The 27,679-nt window shown below is 43.9% G+C and overlaps 1 protein-coding gene across 1 annotated transcript in view; it reads right to left on the minus strand.

Moving 5' to 3' along the window:
• Positions 1-27,679, minus strand: part of PARVB (parvin beta) — a 39,714-nt gene that overhangs the window by 11,344 nt on the left and 691 nt on the right. The window contains exons 2-5 of the mRNA XM_018553451.1: positions 7,739-7,828; positions 6,042-6,112; positions 4,009-4,111; positions 1,882-2,022 (exon numbers count right to left, since the gene is read on the minus strand). Of these exons, the coding sequence (XP_018408953.1) occupies positions 1,882-2,022; positions 4,009-4,111; positions 6,042-6,112; positions 7,739-7,828 (405 nt within the window). The remainder of the gene's footprint in view (positions 1-1,881; positions 2,023-4,008; positions 4,112-6,041; positions 6,113-7,738; positions 7,829-27,679) is intronic.

Here is a 27,679-nt window from a genome sequence, read left to right on the forward strand (position 1 = left end):
CAGTGTCCACTGCCCCTCTTCGCCAATCACTTCACTGGCTTCAAATAGCTCAACGTATAAAATTAAAAATACTACAAAGCTCTCTACAACTCTGCCCTAAACTACATCACCAACCTCATCTCAAAATATCACCCAAACGACCCTCTCCACTCCTCTCAAGACCTCTTACTTTCCAGCTCCTCATCACCTCCTCCCATGCTCCAGGACTTCTCCAGAGCCTCTCACATCCTCTGGACCTCCGTACCCCAATCTGTCCACCATTAGGCGACACTTGAAAAACTCACCTCTTTAAGGAAGCCAATCTCACCTCAATGTATTAACTGTCCTTTTACTTCTTCAGTCAGTTCCTCCCACAATTATTACCTTACCCCTTCTACTAGAATGTAAGCCCTCACGAGCAGAGCCTTCCTAAACCTCCTGTATTGAAACTGTACTGTCTGCCTCCATTTTGTAAAGCGCTGCACAAACTGTTGGTCCTAAAAATCTGATTTTAATGATAGGTCCAGTTTTAAGTGACCTTCCAGTGGCAACTCTGAATGTTTGTATGACACCTCAACTATTCAGTTTAGTGTGCCCTGAGTCCCTGTATGCACTGGCAGACAAATATTGAACAGACTTCAACCTGTCCTTAAGGTTTATGGAATCCCTGACATAACTTGTCTTCTCTTATTTGTTCCTTTTTGATCTTTTAAATATGCCAAAGTGCTTTGTCACCTCTGTCCGATAAGTGCATACAAATACCCGTTGATCCTGCCAGAAATCGAGTTAGCTAATACCTGCTGGTTTGAATTAAGTGTTGGACTTGTAGGAATTTATTAAGGGTTATTTAGATGCAGGGTAGTTTAAATGTCGATTTCAAATTGGATGGGTACCCCTGATAAAATCGCCCTGAAAACGCATTGGCTTGTTTTCGTTGGACTTCTCTGATTAAACACTTTTGGGCTTCTAAACCTTTGATGTGGCACTCTTGTTCTTCCTACACATTATAGTGTCCCGTTTGAGGCTTGTTCTTGTTAGAGAGCTACCTAACCAGAGTCAGTGTGCCCCATAGTATTGGCTTACCTTATCTTTTTGTATTGCATTCTGTGTTTTAGGTGAAAAGATTTACCCTCTGTCTTTGTCCTGGTGACCACTGTCATCAGAACAAAATATTAGGGTCAACTAAGAGGGGATTTCCAGTCATCATATTGATGAGCAGGGAACCAAGGAAACCAAAAATATAAGCAGATGAAACTTCAGGTTTCAGTGTTTAGATAGGAAAGGGTTAAGTTAATCCAGAGATCTTCACTGTCCAGCTCCACTCCAAGCTGCACAGACTTTCCCCCGAAAATGGCCGCTTAGTACTACAAATGCGAATTGCGGCTCTATTCATTCCTATGGTAAAGCCGTACTCTGAGCAACAGCTTGAGGCCGCCATGACTACGCCTTCCCCTTAGGAATGGATTGGGCTGCAGCATTTGCAGTATGAAGCAGTAATTTTTGGCTGTGTGGTTCCAAGTGGGACAATGCAGAGAAATTTGCAGGAGGTGGGCTGAAGGGAAAAGTAAGGTGGGCAGCACTTAGGGGGGGTGGAGGAATTAAAAGAAAAAAAATGAAAACTACTGTAGTTGTAGCTTTTTGGATGATTAGAGAAGATTTAGGAATGTTAGTTATGCTGAAAGCCTCATTCCAAAAACTAAAGTGCTTTACTTCTGAAACCCAGGGTGTCACACATGCGAGAACCTGGAATTTTTACAGACAAAGGTTTACATTCCAAGCTCATACCAGATTATCCATGTTCATTTTAGCGCATTTAGGAAACTTTTGGCAAATTCCTCTTAAACCTGCCAGAATCAGGAAGGTAAATCTTTGTTCTAGACCCGATAACCCAATCAGACTTACAGTCCACATTCCATCGTATTGCCCACCCCTGCGGCCTTAAAAACTCCTGGATATCGTCTAGGATGGTCTGCAGCTTCTGCTTCTGTGCAATCTCAGACTGCGTCACCTCTGCCACACTCAGCTTGCAATTAGCGAGTTTTTCTGCAAAAAAATGAAGTTGCTTATTCTTAGAACTCCCAAAGAAGACAAAAAACATACAGAGCCAAACAAAACAAGAGAGTTACCCTTTAGACTGGTTACATTTGTGACACGGAGAAGGTGACAACTATAACTGGATTAGTAGATAGTAATATGGGCTGTGAAAGCTCCCATGATAAGCCAGCATCTTTGTACCTCATTTGTGTATCACTTGGCTGTAGATCCTCAAATCATCTCTGAATTGGTGCCGACACTGTCCTTCCTTCTGGAGGGTGGCTACTTCTGTACTCCGTGGTCCTAAAGTAGCCACCGCTCCAAGCTCACTCCCTTGATGGATTACAATCTCATGTTTAGTTTACCAATTTGTATTGAGATTATAGACCATCACGGGACAGAGCTTGGAGTGGTGGCTACTTTATTTTTGTTCACCATGGTCCCTGTGTGTGTTGTAGCCACGCTCCAGAAGAAAGGACAGTGTCGGCACCAATTCAGAGATGATTTCAGGATCTACAGCCGGGTGATACACAAATAATCTACATTTTTGTTAATAGTTAAAGTATTGAATGCATTTTTTATGTTTATGTCCTGAGTTTAGTGTCACTTTAAGCAGTGCCCAGTTCACTTCTCTGGACTACCAATTACCTGCCCCTTATGTTACGGATATGGTGGGTTCTGTAGTTCTAATTTCGTCCTAGGGTGACAACGGTGTCATAGATACAATAGAATGAGTAAGTGTTGTCACACTAGGACAGAAGATGTGTTATTGGCAGCTTTACCGAAGGAAAAAAATGTAAAAAAACTCCTGAAAAAAGAAAAACAAATGCAGTCACAATAGAAGGACTGCGAAGCTGCAATATAGACTACATTTTTGCTCTTGGGTTTAGAGTCACTTTAAATGCAAGTTCAGTCACGCCAGGCTGGCAGTTTTATGCCACCATCTGTTGTCATTGTAGCCTGAGGATAGTTGTACCGTGCACATCCCCCCCCAATCCTCTGATGCCTGAGGACAGCCTCCGTTTACATACTCTCAGCAATAATTAAGTGAAGTAGAAAGATTTGCAGAATTCAGCCAAAAATTGTTGTCGGCTTTGCAGAATATAATCAAACTGTATCGCCCACAGGAAAAAAAAAAAGCAGTAATAAAATGTTTCTAACAGCAAAAACAACCCACGGTAGAAAAAAAAAGACTGCAAACAATAATTACAGGCAACATTTAAAAGAACCCCCCCCCCCCCAAAAAAAGAGAAAAAACACCCTTCTACCCAGGCATCTGTAACAATAATCCTCCACGGATATTAAAGTCCATCCCCATGCAAATAAAGTGCTTTTGCAGTGAGGCTACCATGGCACTGCAAAGGTTAAGTGCTCGTTTCCCCACACTCCCCCAGTGGTCAGCGCTTTCCTCTTCTCTCCCTCCGCTCAGTGCTGTGGCATGTCCCTCGGCATCCTCATGTCTAATGCAGCTCTTTAGAACCTACATTGTATGTGATGACATCAGTGGACCTTAGACCACCGATGCAAAGGGGAGAAGAGCCTGCAGGGACTGATCTAGCAGCCCTGAGGCTACTGACGGAAGCGAGACCAGGTAAGTAAAGCTCCCTTAGACAAAAACAAGCACATAACCCTTGCATTGAGGAGGTAGCCCCACTGCAAGAGTACTTTTTTTTAGTTTGGCCTGGAGATGGGCTTTAAAAGACCAAGTTCACCTTTTGCAAAAAATAAAGAAATGCATAATTATTAATATAAAATAAAAAATGAATTTTTGTATGATTTGCATACAGTCCCCGCATCTACCTAGAGAGAGAAATGTGAAGAAGCCTGAGATTTGCAGCTGTGATCGAGTGATCATGATTGCAATGCTTTCCAGGCTTGAATGCAAATATTAAAGAAATGCATATTTTTTTATACATCAATTATGCATTTCTTTAAATTTTGCAAAAGGTGAACTTATCCTTTAATGTTACAGAGCTTACATAGCCCTGTTAATACCTAATAGCTTCTGCAGGACTTGTCCATCATAAAAGTCTTCCTCCAGGTTCTTCACTATAATCCGGTCCTCGACGAGAACCTCATTGATCCAATCTATAAGAACCTGTGGGCGAGAGGAAAAAAAAAAAAACAATGGTGAAAAGAGAAAGAAAATTGAGAAAACCCCTCTATATTTTCTATGTGTTCCCATTCACACAGTATACCCTAAATTATTATTTTTTTTTAATATTTCTGACTTTGCAGATCTTTTTCTTTGGAGGAGGCCTTTGGGCAGACTGCAAGCTACTCTGAATAATTTGTAAGCGAGTCTGTCTCCAAGACAAAATGAGATCTTTCTAATACAGACCGAGATAAATATGGTGAACATTACCTCCCCTTTCCCCTCTTTGAAATTACAGAAAATGGAAAAACTTCGGTATGGGAGTTTTCTGAAAAGAGCAAGTAAAATGGCAGGCTACAATTTATATTTTTCTCCTAACGTTATGTTATACAAATAGGAACCTGTAATAAATATAAAATAGGTGTTATCCCAATTTAACCGGAAAAGTGGAAACACACTTTAACAGAAATGTAAAAATAGCTTGGGATCAAAAGGGGTAGGAGATCTGAAGTGGTTCGAGCGACTCTAAACTCAGGAGTTAAATCTTAAAAATGCATTCAAGAACCTTAACTACTAACAAAAATGTATCTTATTTGTGTATCACTCATCTGTAGATCCTCAAATCATCTCCAAATTGGTGCCGACACTGTCCTTCCTTCTGAAGGGTGGCTACTTTTGTTAACCATAGTCCCTGTGTGTGTTGTAAAGTAGTCACCGCTCCAAGCTCGCTCCCATGATGGACTACAATCTCAATACAAATTAGCAAACTAAACATGAGATTGTAGTCCATCATAGAAGTGAGCTTGGAGCGGTGTCTACAGGGACCTTGGGTAACAAAAGTAGCCACCCTCCAGAAGGAAGGACAGTGTCGGCACCAATTCAGAGATGATTTGAGGATCTACAGCCGAGTGATACACAAATAAGGTACATTTGGGTTAATAGTTGTGGTACATGAATACATGTTTAAGATTCAACTCCTGACTTTACTGTCACTTTAAATATTTATTCCAGGCACTTCTGTTTAAATTCATTGGGGAGCTTTTCCCTCACTTCCTGTCCTAGTCAACACTGGGTGAGGAAGGTACACACAGCCATAAAAACATTGCCAGACTTTAAACCATTCCATACTAAAACATGCATTTTTGCCTCCCACTTAGAAATACCCTATTACTTCCCATCAGGAGAATTATCCCAACAGGGACACGGAATGTAAATTCCCTGACAGATGCTCCATCCAAAAATGACAACATGTTTTTGTTGGTGTTGGGCTTTAAATAGAAACAAAAAAACACACCTGGGTGCACCAAATGTATAGATGTGCTGTAAGCTGCACTTCACTCTGCCTGTTACATAGTTAGCCAGGTTGAAAAAAAAGACACATGTCCGACGAGTTCAACCTATAGAGATATATTTTTTTTTTTTAAAGGGAAGAAGAAAAGCATAAACAGAACACTATGCCCACAATTGCCCCCTGTTGATCCAGATGAAGGCAAAAAAACCCTATAAAAGCATGGTTCAATTTGCTCCAACAGAGGGAAAAAAACTCCTTCCCGATCCCATCCTGAGCCTGTGTTAACTGTTATCAGTTAGCATTTTTCCTAGCTAGTTTTAATGACTACATAACCCCTCCCTTTTAGGGTTTGGGGAAGATAAGTCCTGTCCTAGGGAGACAAAGCTGCTTCTCAATAGATACAGTGTAGTGAATTGTCTCTCTAGGACAGAAAGTGTGTTATTCGCAGGATCACCACTTGAAAATAAAGGAAAGTAGACCTGAAAAAAAGAAATGTAATGCAGCCAGCACATCTGAGGATGGGCAAGCTGCAGCTGACTCAATTTGTGATCTTGGGTTCAGGTATGCTACAAAGCATGTAATGGCGTGAAGAGACCCTAAAAGCCAACCAAATCCACAAAGCTGATTCAGTTTTTTTTTTACCTTCACCAGTTCCTTAAACTTGGGGTCTTCTTTGGAATTGGGGTCGATCATGGTCCTCTCCTCGTTCTCCTCTGAGAAGTAATGAGATATAGATGCAGTCAGAGACATGACAGTAGTCATGAATAGTCACAGTCATGAAATTTATAGACATACTAGGGGAAATGGATTAGTTCCTCTGGAATATAGTCATGCACTGAGGAGGTGACACATTCCAGCTCATGGAAGGTCATCAGGTTTATCTGAGGGATGATTTTCCAGAACTATGGCTGGACTGATTATATACTAAAACGGTAATGGTGTATAGTAACCCCCCCAGCAATCATTTATCAACATTGCCTACTATAAATGGGGGGCATAGACCTCAAATAATATATAGGGGTGTAAAACCCCATATGTCACATGCAGGAAGTGTTGGTGGTAGTCCTTTTGGCTGGTTCTGAGCATATTCTTGAGCATTTATGACTGGCATGAGCACCATTTGTTGTATGCATGTGGGATATCCAGGTGGAGCAATAGCAATTTGACGTTTTCAAAACTTCCCAATTAATTATCTCCTATGTGAAAGGTTGCCTGGTGTTAAGTGACCCTGTGATTTGGCAAAAATCTATGGTTAAAGAAAAAAAATAAAATAGGACATACATTGTGCAGATTCATTGATTTTCCACTTCCTTCAGCAGGGTGACAGTGCTGTTTTCAGAGCTCCCTGCTTCCAAAGAAATGTCTGTTTCAAAGTCAGGACTAGGGAGTCCATTTTTAAAACTTTGCTACAACATACCTTTGATCTACATCAGCCTTTCCATAAACCTATTCTATTCCTCCCAACAAACTCACCTCCCTGCACATTAGGCTTCTTCCCAGCCTCTCCTCTCCAACACTATTAACTGCAATAGCCGACAGTGAGAAAGTCACCATGTAGGGTGGGCATCCTAAAATGGTCACTGTATGGACCATGTTAAATGGGTGATTCTGCTGCAGACGTTGATTTTACACCGGCAGAATAACAGAGGAGAGGCTTCAATTGTACCCTATGGAGCCCCTACCTCGCTGACATGAAAGCTGCAAAATTTCACTCACTAGAGCAGGTCCAACATCCTGCTGGTCCAGCCTACGAGAGAGCGACTCCATAGCAAAAGGTAAGTGATATGTTAGCAATCCAGGACCATTCGTGTGACATCAGCCTAAGTTGGACTCTTAACCGAGAGTCAGGGTTTCTATTCTTATAGAAAAATAACCATGTCTGGTAAACAGGTATAACATATCATTTCCTGACTTGCAGCAAACTGCTTGATTAGTATGTTTAAAGTGTCTTGGCAAAAAGTTTTGTCTACCCCCGAGCTAACCCTTTCTACTCTATCCAAAACAAATTAAAATGTTTTAGTTTGTCCAATCCAGGATTCAGCAGGATTTGTTTCTAGGAATTGGCTCCATTGGCAACAACGCAAGAAAACCTTAAAAGTTAGGGGGCAGATGTACTATTTAAAGGAGCAGTGGCTACCTAGCGCCCGGGATTTTGAAATAATGAAAATTACAGCACACACACACAAAAAAAAAACCCAGACGGGAGTTTTAACCCTTCTCTACTTTGCCATATACCGGTATACACTTTAGGAAGAAGGGTCCAACACAAATGCTGAGCCGGCAGAAAAGTAACCATATACATAGATGAGCAGGGTCAATATTTGAGATAAATACTGTACCAAGCATGGTGTCCTCCGGGTGGATGTCAATAGGAGTGGGGGACATTGGCGCATTGATGGCATTTTTTCCTTCTTCTTGGAGATCAGTCACTGCAAAGAAAGAAAACAAATGCAATCATAACCACCATCAATGCTGTTCATTTGTCACAGGCTAAAACATCACAAGGCAGTGCTAGGAAACTTGTTGGTTACCACTAGCAATGCAGACTGAAGAACACAAAATACGAGATGTGTGCCAGGTCTAATGCTCATTTTTTTGCATGTCTCAGGTAATGGGTAGTAACGAGATTTAACCCTTGAAGTGAACCCTTAAAACATATCCTGTTCCTACACCATGCAGCACTTGAACCATACAGCCCATCCACCAACATCTAACACTGAGATGCCTGAATGGCAACAGCCGGTGTGCAGACACATGAATCTCACCAATAAAGTCCCCAAAAGATAGAAGAAACTGTCATGGGCTTTAAAGCTGGACTCCAAGCAAACAGCTAAGCACACAGATGAAATAAAGGAGAGCTGCTTTAACTGCCAAAAGTTTTGTATTACTGTCAGTCCATTCCCGAGATTTACATAGCTATGCCACACAGCCCTGTGCAGGAGGGCAGGAGATCTGATTTTTCTCAACTGCAGTTTTGTACCACTTCAAGGTTTTGCTCCCTCCCACCAGCCTGTGTCTGGTAAGTAAAAGGAGAAGAAGAAAATGGAATAGCTCCTCTCTCAGTCACCCTGCTCTCTGCTCCTGTCAGCAGTTGCTATGTGCTCCTTGTGCTGCTTATCCTTCTGCCAGTCTAAGGCTGGGCACACACCTTACAACCATCGCAAGACTTTTGTCTTGCGATGGTTGTAAGGTAATTTAAAAAAACGTAGGATCTGCCTATCTTGGACAGGCAGCTTGTACTTGCGATGATCACAAGCCTGCCCCACTGAGCGCAATGCCGAACGGGCAGTGTGCGCTTGCGCACACCGGCCCGTCTGGCTTTTATCTTACAAACATGCTACACACCCGCTGAAAATCTTACGATTATGGGCGGGTTTTCGAACATGTTCGTAAGTAGTAGAGGTCCCACAGCTTCCACACACCTTACGATAATCGTACGATCGCGGGATTTCCCGCGATTATCGTACCATTATAGCAAGGTGTGTGGGCACCTTAAATACTGCTGTACATGGACTGCAAGAAGCGGGCACCAAGCCAAATTTAGGAATATACATTGCTTGCATAAAAAAAAAAAAATACATTTAAATAATGAATGAATGAGAACAGAGCTCTATTAATCTGGGTATTTATTAGATCTGTCTTTTTTTTTGGGCTTAACAAACTTGCCGCATACATATAAATGTATAGAACCGATCGATCCAATGCGATTTGGTTGCATCTAACATGCCCAGAGGAAACCCAAACACATAAGCCCCCCTATCATTGTTCCCATAGAAAAGAAACCAAAGGAACGACAGCAAGAACAGGCAAACCTCATGCTCAAATCATTTCTGTTGGGATCTAAAGCCAGGACTCAGAGCTGCAAGGCAAGTCAAGACATCCCATGTGTTACTCAGCAGCTTTCTAGTCCTTGTAGAAACAGAATTTCCTCAACAATAGACATGTGACCATTAAATGTTATTTAGTTTTGGATAGGGTAAGGATTGGTTAGAACCCCTGTAAGATTTTTTTTTTGCCAACTGTGTATGTTGGGCAAAAAAAGAGACAGAAAAAGTGAAGGGAGACCCAGGTGCCTCCTTTGGAAGATTCCCCCTACCTCCTGTGTTGGTGACATTAAAATGTTGAGCACATTTTTAACAATGGGCACCGGGAGGAACAGAGAGAGGGTGACTCTCCCCAGAAGAGACACAGACCACAATAAAAACTTTACAGTCGTTCCAACTATCTCCTTCCAAAACAAAAAGTTTGGCCAAAACAAAAAGTTTGGCCAGAACTTGGCTAAACCCCAGAGTGGACTACCCCCCCCCCCCACCCCCCAATCCCATAACCAGACCTGTCTTATTTTCACCAGCGCCGATCGCCTCTTTCTTGCGTTTTCCGCACAGGAACCCAGACATGGTGGTCTCAGCTTGAAGGGGGTCAGCCAACAGAGAAAGGGCGTAGGACAAGAAGCGTCAGAGAAGGCAACGGCCCAGGTTATTTCTGACAGGGTGACGATCGGATGACACGGGGGCCAAGCACGCTGGAAGGGTTTGGACAGCTGGAAGTCTTGTCCAGTAAAACCAGGAGCCGGCTCCACACTGGAGGCTGACACGACCGTTTCTAAAGAGGAATTTCGGAGGAAAGGGAGACAAATCGGAGATGAAAGCGACTGCTCTCTGATGAACGTGCTTGGCTAGTGAGTATGAACCATCTGCCTGGTCCGTGAAGACTAGAGCTGAACCCGCAGCAGTGCCAGGAACTGTGCCAACCCTTCAGCAGGCTCATTAGTGTAATGCAAGGGATGGTGCACTGGTCCCAATGTATTTGTGTTTATATACATGCATAATTTATTTGGATAGGAATAGGTCACCTTTAATCTCTATTCTGCACTGCAGAAGTACTCTGAAATAGCAACTGAGCAAGATCTAAACATCACTTGAAATTTAAAGTGCATGTAAACCCCAACAATTAACTTTTCATTTGCTCCCTTTTGGTCTGTTATACCATGGAAAGGATTTTGTGATATCAGTTTCCAGAGTGCAAAAACACCAATTGATCCTGACAGAAATCTAGTGCTGTCTTGTGCAGTCTGCAGTCCCAGTGATCTCAGCTCTGTACAGCACTCATCTATGAACTACAGAACACGTCCCCACTATGCTATGGAGATGGGGAAAAGTTATTTCTATGTTATGGAGATGAGGAGGGGGAAAGTTATTTACCCTTAAACTTCCTCTATTAGGGTGACAGTTAGGGACTGATTTATGAATGTTCTGCTCATTCGGCACCAGTGTCCCTAGATAGAGGATAGGAAATGTCTATGCTCCTTAGCACCATCTAGTGGTGCTAGTGCCGTGCAAACATCACCCACCCCAACATTTATAAATCAGACCCTTAGGCTTCGTTCACACTTGCCAATAGCATTTTTGTGGTCTATATGGAGAGGAAAATCTGTCAGGCTAGATGTTGTGTTTATGCTTCTTGAGGCTTGAAAAAGAGGTTAACCCTCGAAACGCGTAGCCACTGGAGACACCCGACAGTCTTAGACTCTGTGATCAACATTGACACACGGCGCACGGTGTTCCCTAGCCGGGTATAGCTCCTCCCACTTTTTTTCTCCGTTCCTGACCGACGCGGCTCGGCCAGCCGAGAACGCGGGCGGCCATACGGACACGCACCCCCAACAGATCAGCCTCTCACACCACCGGGGCTCTTCGACCCAGGATCTGTCAAAGGAGGGCGCCACACGGACCACGGGGAAGCTTCCAACCGTAAGTCTGTTTGCCATAACATTACTGCATACACCCAGATTCTACACACTAAGATCCACCAACATCCCTTATCACATAGATCCACTAGGCCAAATCGATTCCATTCACGTCACTTCTGGTAGTTGCGCTCCTGTCCTTTTTGCTTTTATCTGCAGTTGTGAATAGACAGGGTCCTCTCCCCGTAGTGAGGAGCTTTGCACACCTACAAACAACAGCCATCTAATTGAAGTTTGCCCACAGGAGTGCGCTTTATCCTTTTTTTTGTGTTTTCCATGTGTTTATGCTTCCAGATGCTTCAAATAACACGTGTTTACATGCATATGTGTTTAGATGCATCTAGCACCAAATCCCCGCATCAAAACGCGTTTAGTTGCATTTAGAAGTTCAAATCAGTACCTAGATACACCTCTACACATCTAGATGCAAGGTGTGAATATACCCTTTAGACCCCACGCTGAGCGTTTTATAGTTCCGCTACAAAAAAATTTTTACAAATTGCTCAAATATAAAGCTCAATGTAGCTCTCCCAATGCATTTCAATGGAGATGTTCACATCTTGCTGCTCAATGTCGCCTGTAGCTGAAGCTCGTCGCTCGAATATGAGCTATTTTTCAGCAGATTTCGAGCGATTTAGCCCCAATCAGTGGCGGAACAAATCGCCATAGTGACCCAGGCGGCCGGTATGGGGCCCGGCCAGGACATCCCCCTGATGCCGTGCCCTGGGTTACTATGGCATCTCAGGCTGCTGGCTGTCACTGGCGGCTGTAAGGAGGAACGTGCCGCTGTTCAGATCACTGACAACCCGTCAGTGATGTGTGCAGCGCCGTGTTCCTCCTCACAGCTGCTGCCGAGTCACCGACAGCCAGCAGCTGCGGAGGAGGCTGGGTCCGGCGTCGTCTTGGAGGAGGCGGGGCCCAGCGATGGAGGAGGTGGGGCCCAGCGACGGACTAGGTAGAGGCGGAGAGTGATCGGGGCTGAAAGGTAAGATGGTTTGACCAGCTCACCTGAGACTCAGCAGAGTCCACCATAGAGAGTCTATGGTGGGCTCTGCAGGGTCACTCTCAGGTGGGTTGTTTGGGTTATCAGGTGGGCGTAACTAGAAATCACAGGGCTCAATACAAAATTTTGCTATGGGGCTCTGTGATTTCTAGTTACACCCCTGGCCCCAATAGACTTTGATAGACTGCCAAAAGAAGTGCTACGTAGCGCAACAAAATTAGCACTGTTGCTCAAAGTCGATCAGCGCTGAAAAAGCGCTTATTTTGTTATAGCTCAGTGTGAATGGGGTCTTGGAACTCATTAGTTGCATATATACGCATTTACAAAAGCTTTTTACAGCAATATTAAAGTCATAAGGGTTTTAAGCTACAGTAAACTCCCAGTTATCCGCCACCCATGGGGATCGGTAGATGACAGATAACTGTAGTATCTGGTTGTTAGAGAGTCAATAGTCTTTAATCAATGATTCTACTAAAGAAGTTCAAGGAAGCCAAGCTGAGAGAGCTGGAGCTGTTTGGAAACATGAATGGAAGTGTTTGGGCAAAAAATGTATCGAAATACTTTGCTGGGCAACGTATATTTGTTTCAATAATGAATTCAGATTGTTTAATAATACTTTAAATGCATATGAAAGCATCTAATGGCACATTGTGTGAATGAAGCCCAAGTGTGTTCATGGCAGATCACCTGGTTAAAATAAAAAGGTTTATGATCCATCCATGCTGTGAAGTGTGGACGGGGGCTCGGCTAGTGTATGGCCAGCTTTAGGGTGTACACGGTGGTGAATAATTGCTGGAAAAGGTGGGGCACATCTTGAAAACCGTTTAGGCACATCTTGCAATGGGAACATTTTGTGGAAGATGATGGATTTGTTCGGAGGACACGCACAGTTCTATTTGTATATACGATTACAGGAGATTCCGATTGGTCCAATTTCAGTGCATTATTTGTGATCATTTTTGCACATAGTTAGCAAAGTTTGCTCACAAATGGCCGCACATTTGGTTAAAAGGTAAGAGCAGAGGCAAAGGGGAAAGAGGTGGGACAGGTTGGCGGTGGTAATTCCATTTTCCCAAATTCCCCAGGAAAATTACCCTTTAAGCCTCTTAAGGGACTGTATACTTTTGTTTTCACATTTTTAATTCCTTATTATATACTGTAACGTTGCTGCTGACCTACTGATCCACATCCTGCCTACATGCACTCCAGTGATGGCTGCATGGCATTTCTCAGGGCACACTTCCTGATGGTGACAATGCACCATGCCTGTGTAATGTGTGAAACAGACACTTGTAGTCTCCAGCAGATGCTCATGTGACAGGGTGACAATGCAGGAGCACAACTGGAAGACAGGGATTATAACAGGAAGCGCCTGAACAAGGACGTCTATGACAGGATCACCAGATTTTTGTTTTTTACTAAAGCTGCAAAGTATTATTGAACACCCAAACTTTTTTTTTCAATAATGAACCCATATTAAACAAATACATATTGCCCAGAAAAGTATTTCTTTACATTTTCGCTCATGCACTTACAGTCATCATGTTTCTAAACAGCTCCAACTCTCTCAGCTCTGCTTCCCTAAACTTCCTGGCCCACACAAGATCACAAGGGACAGAGCAGTCTCCGGCAGAGGTCCATCTACTAGCTTGGAGAAGGGGGAGGGAGGAAGGGGAGCAGAGGAGTGACTTGCCTTGCTGTGCGTTTGTGGAGACACACGCAGCTTACTGACACACACAAGGATGGCCCCATAGGACCCTGCAAGGGAAAGGAGCCACCCTAATACAGGATAGATATTATTATACAGGAGTTATATACATAGTGCTGTGTGTGTGTGTGTGTGTGTGTGTGTGTGTGTGTGTGTGTGTGTGTAGATCTATCTATAGATATATCTCCAATGATATCCGGCCCAGTGCTCAGAGAAGCAGATTATTCTGCAGGAAACTAACATTTCTAAACATCAAGGAGCAGCGTCTGTTGCAAGTTGAAATACATTTAAAACTTGTTTACTTTATCGCTTTCAAAAAGTATTGCAAATGACAATAAGAGGATAAAGCTTATGTGAGATGTAAGTGTTTCGGTGTAAATGTACTGTTAAGTCCACTCTGGGTGCAGTTATTACAGCACATAAAAACGAGCCTTGAAGTCCAATATCCCATCGGCTGGATTTCAGTAGAAAACAATAAACCACAAAGCGAGTCCACACCCAGATACAGCGTATGACACAACGTGACTCAAATGTGACCCGCGCATGATGCCAAGAGCTCAAGATAGGAAAGGTGAAGGTGCGTTCTGCAGCCAGCAGATGGCGCCGGAGTGGCAATCAGGAGAGGACGGGACCCTTTAACAACCAAGACCACCGGTCTAACCTTGAATACTGGACAATGCCAGGAAGATGACGGTCACATCTCTTGCCAGTAATAATAAGCTGCAGGAAAAGAAAGGAATCTGCACGCTGCTAACTTCATAGCAAACACTATCAGGAGTATTGTTTTACCGAAGTGCACCAACAAAAAAATCCTGAATAGGTAACGGGGCCTGATTGGGTCACAGGTTTTGAAGGCAAAATCCCTTCTTTGTAAATTGAATCCATTCAATTCATATTACAGATCAGACACAACGCTCAGTATTCATTAAAATAATATGGGGTGATCCTGCCATGGAGGTCCTTGTTCAGGTACCTCCTCATATGGGGGAGAACTGTCTCCTAATTGTGCTCCTGCATTGTCAACCTGATACATGCTGAACTGCAGGCAAAACAGCCAAATACACAGAAGAAATACATACAGGGGGGACGTTTTACCTGCCAAAGGATTTGTATTTCTGTCCATCCAGTCCTGACATTTACACAGCTCTACAACACAGTTCTGTCTGGCAGCTGTCAAAATACCCAAACAGAGCCAGCAGCTGATCGGCTGCTGACTCCGTTGTTCATTTTGAGATTTTCCAACCGGCTCCTTTGATCAGCTGATTGAGGAAGGCCAGCCAGAAGGGTGCCGTCAGTGGCACCCACTGTGTGAAAATGTACATAATGTACGGCCAGCTTAACAGGTCTTGCCTCTCCCCCAGCCTGTCATAGGACAGTAAAAGAAGAAGCAGACTGATGAGTTCATCTCTCTGTCACTCTGCTCTCTCCTCATATCAACATGTTCCTTGTTGGCACTGGCACATAAAACACTGCATCATGACTGATTGGCTCCTTGTGCTGCTTCTCCCTCCCCTTATTTTTTAGCTCTTCTGTAAAAGGGACTTCAAGATGCTGATGTCAAGTCTCACAGCGAAACCTAAACTGCTGGTATTATACACAAATATAATGACACATTCACGGATCATTGCTGCATACATGTGTATCTTTTATATCCAGAAGGAAATCAGGTTTAAGTTACATTTATACCAAAGAGTGTGTGTGTATGTGATAATACACACACACACACACACACGGCAGCTTACCAGACCTTAGATGTAGCGACTGCATTCATTTTTATCTTTGAGCCCCCCACCACCTCATTATTTCACCTGGTGATCCTGCCAGTAACACTTCCTGTCCCAGGATGACAACTCACCATACTATTATCTGTGAAAGAGCAGTGTTGTCACCCCAGAAAAGAGCTACAGAGTGTTTTTCTATTAGAATTTAATGCACATGATCTCTGTGCCCCAGCCACATTCACACGTGTGTGTGATTTTCTGTTCAACTAACCTAACACATGAAGCAGAAAGCACGGCATATCACTGGCTGCATTGCTTCTTTCAGGGGAAATTTCCTGAGGGTGACAACGGTGGACCATACCTTTGCAGTGTTAAAGCAACCACTTGTAGTCTCCATGGGAAGCCCCTGTGACATCTCAGGAGCACAAACTGGGAGTCGGGGACAAAGCATCACCATATAAAAGGAAGTGCCTGAACAAGGCCCTTCATGGCAGGATCACCAGGTATCATCATTATTATATGAAAGCTGTAGATTCAGAAAGACTGAACGTGCCTTCATGGCAGGATCACCAGGTATCATCATTATTATATGAAAGCTGTAGATTCAGAAAGACTGAACGTGCCTTCATGGCAGGATCACCAGGTATCATTATTATTATAGAAAAGCTGTAGATATAGAAAGACTGAACGTGCCTTCATGGCAGGATCACCAGGTATCATCATTATTATTATATGAAAGCTGTAGATATAGAAAGACTGAACGTGCCTTCATGGCAGGATCACCAGGTATCATCATTATTATTATATGAAAGCTGTAGATATAGAAAGACTGAACGTGCCTTCATGGCAGGATCATCCGGTATCATTATTATTATTATTATATGAAAGCTGTAGATTCAGAAAGACTGAACGTGACTTTTGACAAAACAATAACATGGTAACTTCTAGAACAGTTTAGTGATTGTATTGCGTTAGCATTAGTAAAAATAACCCCAATAACACTCACTCTTTGCAGTGAAGTTGTATACTCAGCAGATCGGACAGATGGCAGGAAAGTAAGAGTATAGAACATGAGCATTTCAGCATTTATAGAGCACAGAGACATGACAAAGCACATATCAGACCCATGCAGCTTCCTACTGATAGCGTGCATACCCAAGAAGCTATTATGGTTCCACGTTACAATTAAGTTTCACAGTCCTGTTACTTTTTGCCTAAATAATCAATGGAGAACCAATCAGAGGTCAGAGTTAATATCATCAGGTCCCTGCAAGAGATGAGCCATTATACCAGGAGTGGGACATGCTGGCCTTCCAGCTGTGCTTTAACTACAAATCCCAACGTGTCTCTGCCCAGGGTGGATTTCATTTAAATCATAATTTTTAAAGAGCAACTGTCACCTCTGTCCCGCAGCGGCTCCTCCTCCGACCCGCTGTTAACTCACCGACAGTCCCATTCACTTTAAAAGGAGAACTATGGGGTTAGGGCTTTTCTCCATAGTTCTCCTTAGGGTAACGGGAGGACACAAACTAGCGTCCTTCCGTCACCCTAGGCTCAGTATACCGCGAGCTACAGCTCGCGGTATACTGAGACGCTGCAGCGGATCCCGACATCGATGTCAAGATCCACCCAGCTGTGTGAGTGACAGCTGGCTCTGCCTATCTAGAGGCAGAGCCATCTGTACCCGCCCCCTCCCCCGTCCGTTCCGCCAGTTAGCGCTGATGGATCGGAGCGGGGAATCCAGCCCCTCCCCTGTCACGGCAGAGAGCTGTGACAGGATCGAGAGGTGAGCGAACGCCGGTATGTGTTCGCTCACCTCCCGATCTACTGAGCCGACCTGTGACAGTCTCATTGTCACAAGTCGGCTAGAACTATGAGGTGAGTGAAAAGCACTCACCTCTTAGTTCTCCTTTAAGCCTGGAACAGATGCATTTCTCTTGAAACAAAATCATACAGTTTGTAGATTTGCAAAACAATGGGATAAAGGCTGGGCTGGTGCTAGACTATTTTGCGTCCTAGGCAAGACCAGCTACTTGCACCCCCCAGGCCCCCCTCCCGCAGTGCAACCCCCATCCCCCCCCCGGCCCCATTTTTCTGACGGCTACATTCTGCCAGCAACAGGTGAATGTAAGCAGCCGGGGGCAATAGCCAGACTGCTATTGCTTTTTTTAATTTGAAATAGCGAATAGCAGACTGGCTATGGACACCTCATCCACTGAGCAGAGGAGCGGACCTGAGAGAGAAAGTTGTCTTTCAGTTCCGCTCCTCAGCTGAGTGGGCGGGTACACTGAGTGTTTGAGGCTGCGCCCTAGGCGGCTGCCTAGTTTGCCTAGTGGAAGCACCGGCCCCGGATAAAGGAGTATTCCTGATTTATCTCATGGTTACTTACTGTGAAATTGTGTGAATGCAGAAATGCAGTGCATGTTATCTCAGCTTGCATTCTTTGGAAGAGTTTACCAAAAATGTAAATATTGCAGAATATACGGCCTCATGCTACATTATTAATGTATCCTAAACAGAAAACTATCTTTAGATAGATTTTTACTCCAAAAGCATTGTATTAAAAAAAAAAATTTGATTATCGATGAATAGAAAGCACTCAGTACAGAAGCTTCCTATTCATCCACAATCTAGAGATAGTAAATAATTACTATCAGTCATGAATGGATAGAAGCCTCTGTACTGAGTGCTCCGTTCCATTGACAAAGATATTACAGAGTACCAGAGCACTCAGTTAGAGCACCACTTTAACTTATATCAACCTTCAACACACTTCAGTCTAACGTGTGTATTTTCCCTCTTTGTATCCTTGGTTTGGGTACTTGTGGTTTTGTTTAGGCTAAATCTTGCCGATATTAAAGATTTTGTACCAAGGACACAAAAAAAAAAAAATTAAAAAAAAGGACACAATTTTTTAACTACCGTATTTTTCGCTCCATAAGACGCACTTTTTTCCCCCCAAAAAGGAGGGGGAAAATGTGCCTGCTTCTTATGGAGCGAATCCCGACGCCCGAGACATGCAGTTTCGGGCGCCAGGCGAGTAGTAGGAGCCACTGCTCGTTTAATACGAGTGATCTAATGAGATCAATCGTATTAAAGCCGAGCAGCGACGATGGAGATCACCATACAGCAGACGAAGAACGGACTTTCTTCGTCTGCTCTGTGTGATCACTGGGACCGTGGCGCTGTAATCACAGCGCCACCTGTTTCAGCGGTCACTAACTGCAGCTTCTGCCATAGAAGCTGTGACAGAAGCTACTATCTGTCGAGTGCTCCATAAGGCGCACCGGACCTCCCTGCGTCCTATGGTCCGGTGCGTCTTATGGACCGCAAAATACGGTAAATCTTAAAAAGGTAAACTGTATTAAAAGTCAATAAATAACAAATATTTGTAAATTTTAGATTGCGCCTTTTTTCGAAATGGTAAAAAATGGGCTTTCAGCAGTGACCTCCTCATTCAACTCTTTAGGAAATATAGGATGCTTGTGTCCCCCCGCTACGTGCAGTGGCTCCTTCCTCCCTAAGTCAACGCTTACCCCTGTATTGCTGTAGGGGTCAGAGGATGGACCCTCAATGTAGAATGCCAAAGACATGGAGGTGATTTTGGGGAACATGCATTGTATACTGCCTTGTCTACACCTTTTAGATTTGTTTAGGGAACTGAAAGGGTTTCTGTAAAGTGATATTAAAGTCAAAAGGTTTTTATTCTATTTCAAATGCTTATAATTGATCCTGCTCTTTGATGTTTCATGCAGAATCAGCTAGTCTCCTGAGCACTGGCCCCGCTATCCTGTTTTAGGGTGGCTCCTTGCCCTTGCAGGATCCTATGGAGGCACCCTTGTGTGCACTTGTAAGCTGTGTGTGTCTCCACAAAACACACAGGCTCAGCAGGATAAACCACTGATCAAACCTTGCTCCTCCCTTTTCCAAGCTAGTAGATGGACTGCTGCTGGAGACTGTTATCGCGCTTCTGATCTTATACTGGACAGGAAGTTCAGGGAAGCAGAGCGGAGAGAATAGGAGCAGTTTGGAAACATAATGACTGGAAGTGTTCAGGCAAAAATGTAAAGAAATACTTTGCGGACCAATGTATATTTGTTTGATCTGGATTCATTATTGAAAAAAAGTTTGAGGGTTTAATACTACTTTAAAGCTCATACATGATTGGATACATATATAGCACACGTCACTTTGTATGGTAAAACATACCTGTAATAGAAGAGTCAATGGGGGGAATTTATCAAAACTGGAGCAGTTTCCTATAGCAACCAATCAGCTTCTATCTTCAGTTTGTTCAGCTAAGATTTGAAAATATAAGAGAAGCTGATTGGTTGCCATGCACAGCTGCTCCAGATTTTGTCTGCTCTAGTTTCGATAAATCCCCCCCAATGCATTTACCTTTCCAGGGGCCTGTTTGTTAATATGCCTTTTCTTCACTTCTCCACAGCAACTGCAATAATTTAACTGGTTTGATGGGTCGAATGCCTGTGTCTGCCACCGCACGCAGTGGTTTCTCCCACTGGCTCACATGTCCTGTAGTGATGCATGAGGTGGTGGGCAAAACCAAAGAGTGCAGAAGGGGAGAAGATATTCTACACACCTGGACATGTGCAATACTTACAAATGCCGGGGAGGAGCGATGAAGCGGCATATCATTAAACTGGCCCTTGGTAAGGGAAATTGATGAATCTTCTACCACAGATAAGCTGCACTATACAAAGTGACCCGCTGCTGACCGCCGTCACTTTAAGGGCAGTAAAGCACAGAAGGAAGCGGATACCTTTGTGCTAATATAGTGATTACAATGTGTTTACACAGCAGCTCCTCCACCCAGTCATTTCTGCAGTCTTTCCTCCCAGCCCTCAGGTCACACATTCCTCTCAACATACTGAAGTGCCTCCATGACAAGCTGTAAATATCAATCTCATCCACAGCCTGTCGCCATGTCTCACCTCCGACACAGCAACGTGGCCCACTGTTTTCCTTCATGTAATAACAGTTGGCACTGAGAGGAGGGGACGTCCTCCAACCGTTCACGGCACTTAATGACCGTGCGGTATATACCATCTTGTCAATATGAAAAGTGAATGATAAAGAGTTCTGTAGACGTCTTCCAATGATTGTTTTGCTAGATTTGTAAAAGGGATCAGCTTGATGTAAACATGTTATAATGTGGGGTAACCCTTTCACTGCCAAGCTCTGCGGAACGCTTTTCACCTCAGCTGGACACACCATTTTTGCAATTTTTCCCATTTTTTTTATTTTATTTTACAAAGCTGCTTTTAGCATTTGTAAAAGACCTTCCACCCCAAAACATTCATTTTCTGAAAGCACAGGCCGGTAGAATAAAAAGATGGTGGTACGCATTTTGTAGGTCCTGCGATAATTGCGCAAATGTTTATCGAATCAATATTAAACCGATAAAAATACACAATTAAATCGATAAAAAGACTCTATCAGTATCAGCGCAATCAAAAAAAAACATGAAGGTGCGCAAAAATGTAAATAAGCAACTTATGGTAAAAATCTGTGTTGTGGTAACACCTGATCTGCAGTGCCGTTTGTGTGCTGTGTTGGTGTGTGTGTTGTAATAAAATGATGCAGGCATTTATTTAATCGCAGCACAGTGTATGACAATGCACAGCAATGCATCACAACACTTTGCCATGCGCTGCTACACAATTAAATGAATGTTACTTTAAAAATATATATTTTTTTTTAATAAGCACTGCGATGTGTTCTAACAACGCACTGCAGCGCCTGTGCATAACGTACACCACAATATGGTGCGCACTGTTGCATGTGTATATTGTGTGTGGGGGTGGGATGTTGTGTTATATCTCAATTTTATTTATTTTTTGCTTCTATAATTTTATTTTTTTTACTGTTAAGGGGGGGGCAGCTCTTGGGAAATATCAGGAACCCTGACATTTCCCTTTTGAAATAGGAAAAAAAAATTTCTCTTTTTCTACAGCCCCCGTTATCAATGAATAGAAAGCACTCAGTACAGAAGCTTCCTATTCATTCACAATCTAGAGATAGTAATTATTTACTATCAGTCATGAATGGATAGAAGCCTCTGTACTGAGTGCTCCGTTCCATTGACAAAGATATTACAGAGTACCAGAGCACTCAGTTAGAGCACCACTTTAACTTATATCAACCTTCAACACACTTCAGTCTAACGTGTGTATTTTCCCTCTTTGTATCCTTGGTTTGGGTACTTGTGGTTTTGTTTAGGCTAAATCTTGCCGATATTAATGATTTTGTATCAAGGACACATAACTTAGTTTTAAAACAATTTTCACATGATGTTGATTTCACAATATATCTAATAACATATTTTAATGAGTAGTTAAGACCTAGAAATGCCTAGAATACATTATTAATGATTATGGAAATAAATATCAGTTGTTTATCCTAATAAAGTAGGAACTGCTATACAGATGCTCTTGCGTCCACGTCACTTTCTCTAGCATTATGGGTGCACCTTAGCCTTTTTCTTCTAAGATAAGTGTGGTATTGAATTTAATTCCATCTATGACACCATTCAGAAACTCATGAATGAACAGGAAGTGATTAAAGCACTTCCTGTGCATTCATAACTGGAGACACATAGGACTATTTGTCCTTAGTTGTTTACAAACATTGGAGTGATCTGCACACAGAAGGACAGCAGCTCTGCTCTCATCCCCGCCATCCTGAAATGACAGCAGCTCTCTCCTCCACCCCCCTGCCAGCAGCAGCAGTCTATTTCTACTCAGATCCCCACTGCCAATGCCCATACAGGTGGGGGAGAGCATCGGGGATCCGAGGGGAAACAGATCGGAGCAGCTCTAGGCAGAGAGGAGAGGCAAAGAAGCTGCAGCAGTCGGCAGGGGGGAGGGGGGCAGGGATTGGAGGAAAATTATGAATAGCTGTCCTCAGCGGCTGAAAGCTTCTACATTTCAGGGGACCATCAGGAGGACCCTTCTGATACAAGTTCATGGTCGCTTTAGTTACAGCAGACGTATGGCATACTGAGCTGGCCAGCTGGAATCGGTTGTGTTCTGCCGTATGCAATATGTCAGTGGCAGGGAAAGGGTTAAAGGAAAATTCCACCTTTTAGGAAAAGAATGATAAATGCACCCTTCTTCATAAAGGAAAATGTGCATATATTATCAAGCTGGCCCAAATTTAGCATTATAGTAGTATTAAACTCTCAAACATTTTTTCAATAATGAATCTTCCAAAAATGACGGTGGCGTTGCGCCCAGTGATACAGAAGACAAGGGTAAGAGAAGTATAAATAAAACACAGGTACGGTAGGCGATTTGTAAAGGAGAAGGGGGCCCGGGGAACTTGATTGGATCTGCATTGCACTTCAAGGTCCGCTTTTAGCATCATAAACTATTTATGATTTACTAACAAAAAGCAGATTCATCTCCCAGAAATTCGTCCCGTTCTCTTACACATAATCATACATTCTGCACTGCGCTTTAGTTTTGCCACATGATATTCCTCCTCTGTGGTTCCCCTCACACATCCAAGGTCAGAGAGACAATATAAAAATAGCTGAGCGGTAACAAAGTGATATATGCCAGCTTACAAGTGCATTCAGTCAGTGCCAGGCCTAACTGACCGGCCGCTACAATACTAATTTTTAGTGGGTTTTTTTATATCAAACGTTCTACATACAGTGAGGGGAATGTATCAAAACTGGAGCAGATAGAATCTGGTTTTTGTCCACGGCAACCAATCAGCTTCTTTTTCTCAGTTTCAAAGCTTAACTGAACTGAAACTGAAGAGAGAAGCTGATCGGTTGCCATGGGCAACTGCTCCAGTTTTGATAAATTCCTCCCAGTATATGTAACAAAGTAGATAAAATGGGGACTGTCGTATTAGAACAAGCCCCGCCTTAAGTGCTCCTTCACGTCAGTGCATAACTATAACGCACTGTAACACATGTTGGCGTGTTGCAGTGCCATTCATTTTAAATAGAACCCCAATGCACCTTCACAAGGTATTTGTGCTGTGTTAACAAAAATGATGCAGGTTTGCTTTTCAGTCTGTTGGTCCATTTGCAGCCTGTTCAAATAAATGGCCTGCCTTCAAGCAACAAACATGCGTTAAAATGTAGCACAACGGGCTGTCATGGTGTGAATGGGCCCTAAAGCCTTGACGAATAAGTGCACTATTGTTCTTTCTGCCCTTATCCCCTGACATCACAGCGCCCACCCGCTGCAGATTTATAGTAACGGGGATCCAATGCCTGTGGCCTACAGGGATTGTTTACATCCTGAACCAAAGTCCTCTCACTGCCTGCGGCGCCTGCGCAGTACAGCACAATATACTTTTATGGGCCGCTACTGCACAGGCGGTGAGAAGAGTTTGGCCCAGGATGTAAGCAATCCTCGCAGGTGCCAGATCTCAGTTAGCATAAATCTGCAGAGCATCATGGGTGGGCTCAGTTTCAGTCTCGGCTAAGTTTTTATCTCTGAGTGTCATTTCACACCAGCCACAGTGCGTTCCGGAACGCAATGGATCGCATTCCGGCCAGCTCGTTTGTTGTGGGGCAGGAGGGGGCGTGGAGGTGCATTGAAGGCACCGCAGCCACGCCCCTCCAGCCGCAATGCGATCGCCCGCACCCGAACGCGTGACACATCAGTGCCTACATTCCGGTGCAGTCAGAAAAAAAAAATAGTGCTTAACTATTTTTTCTGACTGCACCAAACCGGAACGCAGGCACTGATGTGCCACGCGTTCGGGCGATCGCATTGAGGCCGGAGGGGCGTGGCTGCGGAGCCAATCGCTTCAATGCACCGTCAGGCCCCCTCCCAACAAAATGAGCCAGCCCAGATGTGATCCAGTGCATTCCGGCCCCAATAGGGCCGGAGCACACTGTGGCTGGTGTGAACTAGTCCTGACACCCAGAGTAGAAATATTAACTCTCCTCTCCCTGTGACACCCACACAAGAAATGTACCACTGTCACTGGGACAGGAAGTTATGGGCAGCGATAGAAATACTGTCAGACGTTCTTTTCCTTCCCCAATCTACTTAAAGATTATGTAAAGCTTAACAATTAATTTGCCATATTCGCTCCCTTTTGGTCTGTTAAAGCAGAACTACAAAAATGAATAACCCATTAGAAGGATCAAATAGGAACAACAGCTTTGCTTGCAATATGCATTTCCAATCTTAAGTTCTCCCTACAGTACTTTTCCACCATTAGTTGTCCTCAGTCTGATGGATAGCATTGTGTATCCCACGTCCCCTAAACCCAGGTCATCCTGGACCCATCCTCAGCCTGTGAATGGACACTAACAGCAGATCATTTCTATGTCACTCTGCTTTCTTCCCCTATCAGCATGCTTCTTGTCAGTGCATTAACTGATTGGCTCCTTGTGCTGCCACTTCCACTCACACACCAGCTCTGCTGTACAGAGACTGAAGGAGGCCGATACCAGGACAATTACAGGAACTTACACTTTTTACCTTTACACAATACATTTAAGTGTATTAATGATTACAGAGCTGCAGTCACTTGTGTCTGTTATATCTGCCAATTGAATGTGTTTTGTTATACCGGTTGGTCATGTCAGTAATCCAGTGTTGTCCTGAATACACTTTCTAATATGAGTCATTAGACTTTAGAGTTCTTACATTGGACTACAGACTAATAAGTGTATGTTGTGGAGAATAGGATAGGGGTGAGTCTAAGTACGGTAGTTTATCAAAAGACAACTACGCAGGACTGACACCATTCAGGCCATGAAATGCTGGGTGTTGTCAGTCCACAAGGAAGAGCCAAGGGCATCTTTGGCAAATCAGCAGGTATTGTTTTGGACCCGCAGGGTCTTCAAAAGGATAAAACCCTAGGGAAATGTACTGCATAGTTTTCCCCTTACATACGCTTTAAAATGTGGTTTTGTCATTGATGTGGAGATGTCTCATCATTTCCTGAGACAGCAATAACTCACCACTCCCTGCTCCATACAAAAAAGAAAGTTTTGTCTTATGCTGGGCAATATCCCAGATGGTGCTGGCACACGTGCTGCCCTCAAATAGAAAACCTCACACTGCCCCAGTGATGCCCTCAAATAGAAAACCTCACACTGCCCCAGTGATGCCCTCAAATAGAAAGCCCCACACTGCCCCAGTGATGCCCTCGAATAGAAAGCCCCACACTGCCCCAGTGATGCCCTCGAATAGAAAGCCCCATACTGCCCCAGTGCTGCCCTCAAATAGAAAGCCCCATACTGCCCCAGTGCTGCCCTCAAATAGAAAGCCCCATACTGCCCCAGTGCTGCCCTCAAATAGATAACCCCATATTGCCCCAGCGCTGTCTTCATAAATAGAAAACCTCACACTGCCCCAGTGCTGCCCTCAAATAGATAACCCCATATTGCCCCAGTGCTGCCCTCAAATAGAAAGCCCCATACTGCCCCAGTGCTGCCCTCAAATAGATAACCCCATATTGCCCCAGTGCTGCCCTCAAATAGATAACCCCATATTGCCCCAGTGCTGTCTTCATAAATAGAAAACCTTATACTGCCCCAGTGCTGCCCTCACAAGTAGAAAACCCCATACTGCCCTATTGCGCAACACTGACCAAGCAGATCCTGCAGCTCCAACACACATACAGGATCATTTTTGAAGTCCCATAGCTCGAATCAAATGCATCACTATACTCGCCCATCTGTACCGAACACCCCAGCTCATGATAACACATTTCCGAAACCAAAATCCAAGGTGCAGTATTGTAGCCCATTCCACCCCTTTGTACATCATATAGAGAACATTACGGCATCTAACGCAAGATTTGGGAATCAGCCAAAATAGAAATAAGGAAAGCAATGTATTGCTCTATATAAAGAATTGTACAATATTAATAATGAAGCAAAATGGGAAGGAATGTGTCCTCAGAATGTTTGGTGCAGACACTTCCTGTGCAGAGAAAGTCGCATATAAGGTATGAGAAGGGGGACGAGAATGACACGGAGGCAGGAAGGGAGAGAACAAAGGAGTTTACATTATACAATGTGCAGAGGGATTTATTCTGGAACACACTTAGCTTCTAAGGGGGCAACTGGAAGAAAGGAGGGCCCAGTACTATAGTGGTGGGCCGGTGCCTAGGGGTAACCAAACCTAACCGTGATGATGTACCTGCTTCCCTCCATTGCCCACCTCTGGAAATTTGTGGCTAAAAATCGGGTACGGGGGGGGGGGGGGGGGGGGTCTTACAATAATTGGGACATGCAGGCATTAGGACCCATTCACAACCAACATGCAATTAAGAATGGGCTACCAAAACAAAGTGCACCACAATGCACAGTATAAGAGTTGTGGTGCGCTGCGTTGAATTTTGCTCTTCTGTGCAATGCATTGGGGTGCCATTCATAATGGAAGGCAACAATGTTGTAAGTGCATTGCCATGTGTTGTCAGAATGGCCAGTCAGAATGGCCAGTGTGAATGGGCCCCTTTTACACAGGCGGCATCTGTTTCAATCAGCAGGCAACCCGTGAACCCACACCCTACTGAATCGGAGCAGAACCCAACCTAACGGACCCACGTTAGGTCTACGTATGTCCCATTTAGGTCCAAAGAAATGGAAGAGGACGCAAGCCTTTTCCTTTTTTCCGCACCTATCAGACTGGGAGGTATTTGGATGTAGACGGACGCACGGATCATTTTGAAGGGGTTGTCATACAGGTACGGGGTCGGTCTGCATTGCTGTTTCAGGTGTGTCACAGATCAGACTTGCTCAATTCTTCCATTATAGATTCAGCTGACTGAAATATGGCTGACATTAGGGTTTAACCCTTTGTAATCATCACCAGCTGCATCTCTATCATTAACCCTTCATACCTATACCCAGTGCATCCTGGGGGCAGAAATTACACAACCAGCCCCATGCAACCTGGACACACATGTATAATGACCCTCCTTATGTTATCAGAGCAGACTCCATGACTTACACCCTCCTAATCATTAACCCTTTCCTCCCTCCACTTAGTTTACCCCCATAAACCCTTTCCTGCTTACTCCCAATCAGTATTTCTCATTAACCCCTTGCTGGCTGCCAACCCCCATTAATCTGTTGTGTGGCAGTTCAAGCTC

This window comes from Nanorana parkeri, unplaced genomic scaffold (genome assembly GCF_000935625.1).
Source record: "Nanorana parkeri isolate BGI_ZX_2015 unplaced genomic scaffold, ASM93562v1 scaffold120, whole genome shotgun sequence".
In the NCBI taxonomy this organism is placed as follows: Eukaryota; Metazoa; Chordata; class Amphibia; order Anura; family Dicroglossidae; genus Nanorana; species Nanorana parkeri.